At 45.1% G+C, this 12,161-nt stretch overlaps 1 protein-coding gene and 1 pseudogene across 2 annotated transcripts in view; both read left to right on the forward strand.

The window, feature by feature from the left end:
• Positions 1 to 12,161, forward strand: part of SORD (sorbitol dehydrogenase) — a 45,067-nt gene that overhangs the window by 21,641 nt on the left and 11,265 nt on the right. For both annotated transcript variants that reach the window (XM_030930765.1, XM_010352939.2), the window contains exons 4-5: positions 7,647 to 7,806; positions 11,838 to 11,956. In XM_030930765.1, coding sequence (XP_030786625.1) covers positions 7,647 to 7,806; positions 11,838 to 11,956 — 279 coding nt within the window. The remainder of the gene's footprint in view (positions 1 to 7,646; positions 7,807 to 11,837; positions 11,957 to 12,161) is intronic.
• On the forward strand, positions 2,056 to 3,935 carry LOC115897533 (annotated as a pseudogene).

Consider the following 12,161-nt stretch of genomic DNA (forward strand, 5'->3'; position numbering starts at 1 on the left):
TGGTCTCCAGCTTGTTCTGGGCACAGGCAGGAGGGTCCGCCAGGGTTTCCAGTCTGGTCTCTGATTCACTGGTATGGGTCTCTCCCCAAATTCAGACGGAGTTTAAATCCAATTGTAACTTTGATGTGTAGCAATACCTGTGATATTAAAATCCCCTGTAAGTCTGCTTTCTGTTTTCTGCGAACTTGGAGGCCATTGCTATATTGACAGCGTATTTGGAGTTCCCCTACATAGGGCTGGGTACCTGCCTGAAGATGAACCATCTAAACCGTCCCAAAACCTCGGGATAACTATTTGTCCTCAATTATTCCTACCTCTCTCCCTTTCTTTACAACAGAAAAGTGCTACTGTCTTTAACCAACAGCTTTTACTTGTCACATTCCAGGGGAATTTTTCCCAATAAGTAGTGCCCTTATAGATACTAATGACATTTGTGTCCCATGGTTTGTTTTCTCCCAATTCACAAATTCTATGTTTAGCAATAAAAATTTGTCTAGCACAACACTAGACACTATGGAAAAATAAATATGGAGCAGAAGACTGACTAATCCTGAGGCATTCCCATCCTTGATGAGGAGGCAAGATAGTCATGAGAAACAACTAGGGATGGACGTGGTGGCTTACACCTGTAATCCCAGCACTTTGGGAGGCCAAGGCAGGAGGATTGCTTGAGCCTGGGAGTTTGAGACCAACCTGGGCAACATGGAAAAACCCTGTCTCTGCAAAAACAAAAACAAAATCACCTAGGCATGGTGGCATACACCTATAGTCCCAGTTACTTGTAAAGCAGTCTAGGGTCAGTATAGCAATCTCATTGTCTGACGTGTTATCCAGAGTTCTTTGTCTCATGACCAGGAAAATTAAGAAGCGTGGACACCAAGGGTGTCAAACCCAATTTTTTTAGTGAAACCTTAGAGATAATTCTATCAAATCTTACCCAGTTTGATCATGAGGTGAGATTCTCGTAAAGCATTTATAGCCCTCTACAAATTTTTGTTAAAAAGCGGATCAGTGCCTTAAGAAAGCCTTGTTGTGCTTTTATTTCAATGCCCAATTTACATAAAAAAATAGAATATCCTTTTGAATTTAGTCAATATGTTCACACACAGAATTTCCTTTGCAAGATTTTTTTTTTGAGGTAGAGTCTCACTCTGTCACCCAGGCTAGAGTGCAGTGGCGCTATCTTGGCTCATTGCAAGCTCCGCCTCCTGGGTTCACGCCATTCTCCTGCCTCAGCCTCCCAGTAGCTGGGACTACAGGCGCCTACCACCACACCCACCTAATTTTTTTTTATTTTTAGTAGAGATGGGGTTTCACCGTGTTAGCCAGGATGGCCTCGATCTCCTGACCTGGTGATCCGCCCACCTCGACCTTCCAAAGTGCTGGGATTACAGGCGTGAGCCACCGCGCTATGCTGCAAGATTATTTTTGTAATCCTTCCACAACTCACTCAAACCTTCAGCTTTATCTTAACCTAATTCAAAACAATCCTTTATTTCTAGGCAAAATTTACATTTCCATGCCTTATTATAATCTTTTACCAAAACACATTTTACTTTCCTTACACACATTGCACGTAAATCTATTTTCAGTAGTCTCTAATTTCCCTTGGGAGGAAAGTGGCTGGGTTTAGGCAGGGACAGGTTTTTAAGTGGACTGTAGATCCTTCTAGCAGGAAAGCCTGATATTTGAAGAAGCGATTGTCTGTTAGCCAGAGATTCCAATGTAGCTGGATGCAGAACAGGTGCCTCAAACATAAGGATTGAATGACTGTTCTCCCTGTGATGGGGACAGCACTGAGGCTAACAGTTGTCTCTCGAGGGTGGCTTCTTCTTGACTGTTGAAGGTGGAATTTTGCTGTTTGCAGATGGGGCATGGAGCCTGGTCCCTAATAGAGGGATGTAGGAGGGAGAGAAATTGGGGAACTAGAGGCCTTGGACAAAGGGCCAATAGTGACCCCCACAGAGAAAAATCTCATTTCATTAGGTGGCATGGTAGGGACTGAAATGTTAGGTAAAAACTCTGACTCTAAATTTTTTCCAGGCAGAGGTTAGAAGGAGAGGTTTTCGGGTTTGATAGTCTACCCCCACAGTATGCCTCCTAGCAGAAGAAAATTGTCGCATAGAGGAACTGTTCAAATTCATTGGGCAGACAGAGTCTCAGCCTTGCCAGTGCTGCCCTCGCCACCCAGAGACTGCTGAGCCCCTGTACGTCCACCACCACCACCCACTCCAGACACTGAACATCCAGTCATAGATTAAAATGAGCTGGTTCAGAAGGCCAAGCTGGCCGAGCAGGCTGAGCAATATGATGACATGGTAGCCTGCATGAAGTCTGTAACTGAGCAAAGAGCTGAATTATCCAGTGAGGAGAGGAATCTTCTCTCACTTGCTTGTAAAAATGTTGTCGGAACCCGCAGGTCATCTTGGGGGGTCGTCTCAAATATTGAACAAAAGACAGAAGGTGCTGAGAAAAAACAGCAGATGGTTCGAGAATACAGAGAGAAAATTGAGACAGAGCTAAGAGATACTATCTCTTTTGGAAAAGTTCTTGATCCCCAATGCTTCACAAGCAGAGAGCAAAGTCTTCTATTTGAAAATGAAGGGGGATTACTACCGTTACTTGACTGAGGTTGCTGCTGCTGATGACAAGTAAGGGATTGTGGATCCGTCACAACAAGCATACCAAGAAGCCTTTGAAACCAGCAAAAAGGAAATGCAACCAACACATCCTATCAGACTGGATCTGGCCCTTAACTTCTCTGTGTTCTATTATGAGATTCTGAACTCCCCAGAGAAAGCCTGCTGTCTTGCAAAGACAGCTTTTGATGAAGCCATTGCTGAACTTGATACATTAAGTGAAGAGTCATACAAAGACAGCAGGCTAATAATGCATTTACTGAGAGACAACTTGACATTGTGGACATCAGATACCCAAGGAGACAAAGCTGAAGCAGGAGAAGGAGGGGAAAATTAACCAGCCTTCCAACTTTTGTCTGCCTCCTAAAATTTACACAGTAGACCATTTGTCATCTGCACTATCCCACAAATAGTTTTTGTTTACGACAGGTTTATGTTACTTCTATTTGAATTTCTGTATTTCCCATGTGGTTTTTATGTTTAATAGTAGGGGAGTAGAGCCAGTTAACATTTAGGGATTTATCTGTTTTCTTCTTGAGGTGGCCAATATGGGGATGTGGAATTTTTATACAACTTACAAATGTTTGACACAGTACTTTTGATACATTGCGGCTTCACAAGGGCCAGTGTTAAAACTGCTTCCATATCTAAGCAAAGAAAACTGCCTACATATTGGTTTGTCCTGGTGGAGAATTAAAGGGATCATTGGTTCCAGTCACAGGTGTAGTAATTGTGGGTACTTTAAGGTTTGGAGCACTTACAAGACTGTGATAGAAACAGTTATCCCATGGATCCCACATGGTATATCTATAGAATACTCAACCTCAATGTGCACACCTTTGACTACAGCTGCAGAAGTTTTCCTATAGACAATCGTAACCCATCTTACTCTGGGTAAGGGCAGAAACGGTTCACATTCCATTATTTGTAAAGTTACCTGCTGTTAGCTTTCATTATTTTTGCTATGCTCATTTTATTTGTATTTAAATGTTTTAGGCAACCAAAGAACAAATGTAAAAGTAAAGATGCAGTAAAACTGAATTGATTGATATTCATTACTTACGTATATCAAGCACAGCAGTAAATCAAAAACCCATGTATTTAACCTTTTTTAAGGTTTTTTGCTTTTGTGATTTTTTTTTTTTTTGATATTTGCCTAACATGCATGTGCTGTAAAATAGTTAACAGGTAAACAACTTGAGATGATGGCTAGCTTTGTTTAATGTCTTATGAAATTTTTATGAACAATCCAAGCATAATTATTAAGAACACGTGTATTAAATTCATCTAAGTGGAATAAAAGTTTTATGAATAGAAAAAAAGATTTGGCTGGGTGCGTTGGCTCATGCCTGTAATCCCAGCACTTTGGGAGGCCGAGGTGGGCGGATCATGAGGTCAGGAGATGGAGACCATCCTGGCCAACATGGTGAAACCCTGTCTCTACTAAAAATACAAAAATTAGCCAGGTGTGGTGGCAGGTGCCTGTAGTCTCAGCTACTTGGGAGGCTGAGGCAGGAGAATGGCATGGGAGGCAGAGCTTGCAGTGAGCCCAGATTGTGCCACTGCACTCCAGCCTGGGCGACAGAGTGAGACTCCATCAAAAAAAAAGAAAAAGAAAAAAAAGAAAAAGAAAAAAGGAAAGAAAGGAAAGAAAAAGGAAGGAAGGAAGGGAGGAAGGAGGATAGGAAGGAAGGAAGGAAGGAAGGAAGGAAGGAAGGTTGGTTCATTGGACAGTAGTGGGTTTTTACATGCAGGAAAAAAAAACCCAAATGGAGAGGCGGGTATTCACTGAGGGTGAAATATCCTCCCATACAGTGCCATGAATACCTATCACTGGGGGACAAAAAGGTCCTTACTAGCTGAAAATTTAGACTGATATCTTGAATTCTCCCTGTTTCTAGGAAATCACAAAAACAGCAATTTGAGTTACATTCCTGGTTACTAAGGCACTGGCTCACTCTATCCAACAAAATTATATTCCCAGGTTGTAAAAACACCTTCAGCATAGCATACAAAGAAAGGATAGGAGACGTGATAGCCACAAAGGAGAGAATGGAAGAAAATGCGATAGGAAAGACTGGAAGTCCTGGTGCCGACACCATGATGGGCTGTCAGGGACTGGAGTTAGTTCAGGAGCCTTCAGATAACACTGAGGTGTAGCCTCAGCCAGAAACCTTCAGTTGTCCCAGGACCTCCTTCCAACCCCATGCGATGGCTAGGTCTTCCATAAATGGAAACTGGATTGGAACATAGCTGACATTCCCAACACCCGACGGCAATGGGGGATTGACAGAGTCCTCTCCAGCAAGCCTGTCCTCTGCGTCTTACAGATCTGGTGGCTGCCCTAACCACTCTTAACTGACCAACAGAGGCCTGGTATTTGTTTGATTTTGAGAGGGGAAAAAAAAAAAAAAAAAACTGGAGAAGAAACCGCAGAAAGTAAAGTATTGGAGGGTTGCTCCTACTCACCCTTCCAACATATCCCAGATGACCCCCTATGGGTGAAGCAGTCTAGGGTTATTGTAGCAGTCTCCTTGTCTAAGGTGTTATCCAGAGTTCTTTGTCTCATGACCAAGAAAATTAAGGAGCATGGATACCAAGGGTGAGGTTGGAGTGAAAGTTTAATAAGTGAAAGAGGAAAGTTCTCGGCAGCAGAGCAGGGGATCGACCTGAAATAGGGTTGTTGTTTTACAATTAAATATGAAGGTTTTTATAAGAAACTTCCCTTATCTGTGCAGGTGCTGTGTAACTTACCTTATCTGTGTGGCTACCTGTGTATCCTCCCTTATTTGTGCAGCTGTCAGCATGTCTTAGGCAAGCACAGGGTGCAGCTTCTCTTGCCTGAGCAACTATGGGCATGTTTTAGGCAAGCTCCCACCCCACCCCATGCAAGTTCTCATGGAGCCCACTGTGTACATGCCCAAAAAAGGGAGGAAACTTTTTCCTGGGAGTCCACTGATTACACAGAGAACCAAGGCGTTTCTGTGTTGGGCCTCACTCCCTTATCTGTGCCTGTAGCTTGATTTTTCCAAGCTGCTGTCTATGTGCCTGCAGCTTGATTTTTTTCCAGACTGCCCTTTTGTTTGAAAGAATTTCACCGAGGACCTGCCCTAATTGTCTGCCTGCTTTTTTTCTTTCTCCTCCCTCACTTGGGAGGCTGAGGCAGGAAGATCACCTGAACTTGAGGAGGTCGAGGCTACAGTGAGTAGTGATTGCACCACTGTACTCCAACCTGGATGACAGAGTGAGATTCTGTCTCAAAAAACAAACAAACAAAAAACCAAAAAAACATACACACACAGAGAAACCAAAAAACCAACAACAGGAAACCTGGAAACAACCAGGTTTTTCCTATCAATAAGAGAATGGTGATACTGACTATAGTATACTCTTACATTGGAACACTATTCAGCTATGAAAAGGAACAAACTGTCATTTGTTTTTGAGACAGTGTTGCTCTGTCACCCAGGTGGGAATGCAGTGGTGTGATCATGTCTCTCTGCAGCCTCAACTTCCTGGGCTCAAGTGATTCTCCCGCCTCAGCCTCCCAAGTAGCTGGGACCACAGGCACACATCACCATGCTCAGCTAATTTAAAAAAATTTTTTTTGTAAAGATGAAGTCTTCCTATGTTGCCCAGGTTGGTCTTGAACTCCTGGGTTCAAGTGATCCTCCTGCCTTGACCTCCCAAGTACTGTGATTATGAGATTATAGGCATTAGCCACTGCACCTGGCCAGACAGTTAATACCACAACAACATAGATCAATCTGAAAAGCATTATGCTAACTGAAAGAAGCAAGATTCAAAAGAGTATCTACTGTATGATCCCATTTTTGTGATGTGCCAGAACAGGCAATACTACTCCATGGTACAAAAAAAAAAAAACAAAAACAAAAAAAAATCAAAACATCCTCTGGGGATGGGGGTGGGGATTGACTGGGAAGGGACACAGAGGAATAAGATTTCTGAGGTAGTGGTAGTGAGTGTTCTGTATCTTAAAAGGGGTTTGCATTCCTAGGTGATAACCTTAAAAAAGAATCATAAACAAATACTGAACTCTAGTTAATGATATGCAGGCTGAAGCATTTAAGGGTGATGTCTGCAGCCTGCTTTGAAATGAATCGGAAAAGAAGATAGACTGATGGAAGGAGAGACAGTTGAGACGGAGGGGTAGATGGATAGATATGTGATAAAGTGAACATAGCTAGATGCTCCTCGAAGAATGTAGGAGGAGGCTATCCAGGTGTTCACTCTGCAATTCTTTGAATTTTGCTGTGTTTGAAATTCTTCATAATAAAAAGATAGAAAAAAAACAATTAGAGAGCAGTTCTCAGGCTGGGTTTCCAAGCAGGTATGATGAGGCATAGAATAGAAGTATAATAGAACTGGCTGTTCAGAAGCCTCAACTATTACCCTCCGCTGTATGAGGCCTCTGCAGGTCATTGGCCTTTGCAGTTCTACTACCAGGAATCAGTTGACTCCTAGTTATTGTCCAAAAACGACCAGACTGGACATTAAACATGCTGTAATTACAGCTCCTGTCTTTGCAAAGGCTTTGCACCCTATCTTCCAAACAGATGAAGAAAAAATGCCTGCAAACTCCATGTATGAGCTACCCCTTTTGCAGCAGTGTGAGACGGGAACTATACTTGGCTTGCCTTAGCTGGGAAGTAGCTATGGAGATAGAGAGGTGGCTTGGCTTGCTGCAGGAGTTGGGAAAAGGGCAGGCCACACTGAACTGTGGAGGAGGGGGTGTTCCTTTTCCCCCAGAGTAAGTCTGTGCTTCATCCCAAGTTTCCTTACTTGCCTAGGACACTCTGGGTCCCCAGGGAGGAGGGGGCTCATTAAGCTAGATTCTCGCATCTGGCATCTGCCCATGAGCATGCAAGCCTTCATAACATCTCTGCTTCTGCTGTTTTCAAAGGTTGGAAAACAAAGAACCAGACCAAAGAGCAGGGAGACTGCTCCCACCTTCGGGCAGGGTGCCATCTTTGTTTTCCTCTCCAGGTGATCGTGTTGCCATCGAGCCTGGTGCTCCCCGAGAAAATGATGAATTTTGCAAGTCTGGCCGATACAATCTGTCGCCTTCCATCTTCTTCTGTGCCACACCCCCCGATGACGGAAACCTCTGCCGGTTCTACAAGCACAATGCAGCCTTTTGTTACAAGTGAGTGTCCACAGTCCCACTGGGTCACCTGGGACCTCTTTCCCTTCATTAGCTTGGTGCTGTTTCCTGTGGTTATTTCTTTATTCTTTTCAGCTCATAATTCCAAACATGTGGCATCACCTGGGCAGGCTCCTCTTCTTGGTGGCATTGAGAGAGGGCAGCCTCCCTAGGAATAAGACTGACTCACAGTGCTTGGTTTTAGTCTTTTAGTGTCAGTTTCCCTTACTTACAGCAACAATAGAAAAATACTGCTGAAAATCACTCACCCTCTGCAGACATCCTGGAGAGAATTCCTGTGGTTCATCCTCTGTTATTAGTTTCCACTGCAACCACCAGAAAGTTCATAACAACAATGACCTCAACTGGGCGTGGTGGCTCACGCCTGTAATCCCAGCACTTTGGGAGGCCGAGGCAGGCAGATCGCGAGATCAGGAGATCGAGACCATCCTGGCTAACATGGTGAAACCCTGTCTCTACCAAAAAAAATACAAAAAATTAGCCGGGCATGGTGGCGGGCGCCTGTAGTCCCAGCTACTTGGGAGGCTGAGGCAGGAGAATAGTGTGAACCTGGGAGGTGGAGGTTGCAGTGAGCTGAGATCGCGCCACTGCACTCCAGTCTGGGTGACAGAGCAAGACTCCGTCTCAAGAAAAAACAAAACAACAACAACAATGACCTCGACAATAACAACAACACACCATGACAGCAACAGCTGACGTTTCCTGAGGTGCCGTGGTGTGCTGCCAGGGCTTGAGCTCTGGGATCCTGGATCTACTCCCTCCTAGCAAGTGAATTTGGAGAAATGATTTAACTTTTCTCTGCTTCAGTTTCATTTAATCACCAAAATATCAAATAAGGTGATGCATGGAGAGTCATAATTATTACTATGTCCTGCCCTTGTGCTAATAAGTGCTTTGCATGCTTTAATTTATTTAATCTCCACAAGAATAATGGTGAGATGGGCACCGTTGTTGGGTTAACCAAGGCAGAAGGAAGCTCATTGACTTGGGCACGCAGCAGAACCAAGAGTCAAACTGGGGTCTCTGTGAGTCTCAAGCTCCTGCCCTGTGCCCACTCCCCTACCCTACTCCAATTCTCACCCCTGAAATTGTGAAGTTGAGTCTGGAGGAAGCAAAGTGCTTGCCTTTCTTCATGGCCCCCCATGGCCCCAGCCATGGAGCTCTAAGGTGCCAAAGTGCCGCTTTCCCCCTGACCCAACTCAGTTGCATTCTCCTGCCACCCCAGCCTGGCCCCAGTGGTGGTTTTCAGCCAGGATGGGGCTTGTCCGATGGAGGCCAGGTGCCAGTCACAGGAACAATCTGGGAGCCTACCGGGAGCCTTGAGAGGAGTCACAGGCCAGAGACCTTGTGATGGGTTTAAGTCAACATCTGAACCTGCTCTAGAAGTAAGCAGGTTACCTGTGCAGAGTCCACCTTTCAGCAAGTGGTTCCTGAATGAACCCATCTTTCTGGGGCCCTTTCCAAGTCAAGACACCAAACAAAAGTTTCATGGAAGGCAGAAGAGCATAGTGGTGAAGCCCACTGGTCTCTGCCAGTTACAACTGTGTGACCTTGGGCAAGTCACTTAAATTTTGTAACCTCAATATCCTTGCCTGTGAAATAGAGATAGTAATGGTACCTCCCTCACAGAATTACTGATGAGATCCAATGAGAAAGGCATATCAAGTCTCCAGCATGAGGTCTGGCCCATAGTAGGTACTCAGTAAATGGTGCCAAGCTATGCCATACTCGTGGCCTAGTGGTCTGGGGATGGAGGTGCAGGAGTAGACCTGAAAGAGAGCCTTGTGCTGGTGGTTTATAGGGAATGATGGGGCTCTGGTTGGCAGTGGCAGTGGGGGTGCTGAGGAAGGTCTCTGGGGAGTCATACAGCCCCTGCCTTTCTTCTCCTCCCAGGGTGCTTTCTGCCTGTGTCCCCAGTTCTTCCCTACCCAAGCCTTCCTCTCTGATGTCTTTTTAGGATTCCCATACCACCACAGCCTCTTTATTTGTGTACCTACCTATTTTCTTTCTATTTTCCTGCTTCCTCCTTGGCTTCTTAATCATCCATTACCCAATTTGGCCTGTTTCCTGAACCCCATTGTAAAAACTACCAAGTTGCCTCATCGCTCTCTGGTGTTTACAAAGTCATGAAAGGTTGGGGCTGGGAGGAATCTTGGAGTCTTCTCATCCTTGTTCTCCATCAACCCCCACTGGACAAGATTGGAGAGGTTGGAGTCAGTGGTTTTCCCAAGGTCAGTGGCAGCGGGGCTGGCCTCCAGGACTCCTTGTGCATGCTTCTGCCTCCACACCAGATAGCTTTCCAACACGGTTGGCTGTGTTGGGTGCAGGCGGATGAGGCAGCGTCTGCTTAATCAGTAGAGTATTCTTCCTGATAACAATCTTCCCTCATCACCTTCCCCAATCCCATCTCTCCTCGATGTAGCTTCCATGCAGTCCACCCTCTGCATAGAGCCCTTCTGAGTTCTTCAGGAAGCCCAGATGTGGAAGGGCAGGCATGTCTGGGAGCCTGTGGAGTCCCTGAGAGAGTTTAGGAATCTTCACTATTTCATTTTAAACTTTTTCCCATTATGTAGAAGGGATACTTCTAGGGGGAGTAGAAGGAGTGTGACCGCAGTCAGAGCAGGAGAGTGGACTGGAGTAGGGAAAGTGATGGGAAAGAAGCCGAGGGGAAGGGATAAGGGGTGGTGGGCGGCAGCTGGGCCTCCGAAGGCCTGGGGAGTAGTTCTGTCAAGGATCAGGGACAGTGATAGGAGGACTCTGAGTTATTCTGTTGAAGATTAGGGACAGTGTTGAGAGGATCATGGGGATGAGCACATGGTTTGGCTGCCACATTTCTTTCTTTCTGGAACTTGAGGGTTTTCATGTTCCTGTGTGTGGAGATTTGGGGTGCTGGGTAAATCCTGGGCAGTGAGGAACTAGCAGAAATTGGATATTAATATTAGCTACACAGCTGCTCATACCAGGAGGCAGCTGATGTGGGACAGGCAGAGGATGTGGAATGAGGACACCGTGGTTAAGCCTGGCCTTCCACTCCCTAAGCTTCATAACCTTGGCAATTCTCTTAATGTCAGTGAGTTTCAGTTTCCTCTTCAGTAAAATAAAGGTTTTTTAAAAAGCCTGCCCTACCTGCCTAACATGGTTATCATGAGGATTAAATGAGGTAATGGATGAGCATGCTTCCTAATCTGTAAAGCTTTATGCAAATACTTGCTGTCATCATTAGCAGTATTATTGAGAGGGTCAAGATGCCAGTGGAAGTGAAAACCTAGAACCCAGAGTGAAGGTGACACATCATTTAATCAGCTATGTGGAACAGGCCCTTTTTCCTCTTAACTGGTCCTGGGTGAGCCGGGCAGCTGCTGTCCTCAGATGTGGTTCCTCTGGAATGTATAATATGGGGGGTGACTATCAGAGTGATGCCCATTGCTAAATCACTGTTCTGCAAAACTGGTGATAGTCAGGATTGTTTGCTAAAGTGAAACTAAAAAGGCTGTAAGTTTGAGAAGCAGACGAGATGCTGGAACGTGGCCATGTTAACTCCTTGTTAAGTAAACTTTTCGTTTATTAATGATAACCACCGTGCCTTACCTTGGATAGCACATTACAGAAAATGTAATGTGTTCATTTCACTGAATTGATTTCTCCAAAGAAAACCATGTTGCCTTCTTCAGATGGGGACACTGTGGCATGGGTTCTGGGATCAGAACATATCTGGCTTCTAATTTGAGCTCTTTGGGCCCCTCACTAGCTTTGAACCACTGGGGCAAGTCATTTAACCCACCAAGCCTGTTTCCTCATCTGTAAAATGGGAATGATAGTACCTACCACAGAACTATTCCAGAGCTTTACATGAGTTAATGTATATAAATTGCTTAGCACATTGCTCTGCACATAAATAAATGCTGGATGAATGTTAGCTATGGTTGTTATGACAGTAACGTTGGGCATGTATAATACTATTGTTAGCATTGTCGTTAACTCAGAGGATCTCTGTGTGTCGAATGATTCCTCAGGCTTCCTGACAACGTCACCTTTGAGGAAGGCGCCCTGATTGAGCCACTTTCTGTGGGGATCCATGCCTGCAGGAGAGGTGGAGTTACCCTGGGACACAGGGTCCTTGTGTGTGGAGCTGGTAAGAAACAGAAGCCACCCTGTTGCGGGTTCATTGACTAGGAATGCGGGGACCTCTCTGCCCATCTCATTCCCCCTCCAAGGCTTGAGATTTGTTCTAGAATCCTTCTGGGTAAGGGAGGATTGCAGTGTCCCGTTCCCTCCGTGACTAGCACTTTGCTAAACAAATGAGTATCTGCAGACATGATACTAACTAGGGTTATATG

Source organism: Rhinopithecus roxellana, chromosome 5, assembly GCF_007565055.1.
Source record: "Rhinopithecus roxellana isolate Shanxi Qingling chromosome 5, ASM756505v1, whole genome shotgun sequence".
Taxonomy (NCBI): Eukaryota; Metazoa; Chordata; class Mammalia; order Primates; family Cercopithecidae; genus Rhinopithecus; species Rhinopithecus roxellana.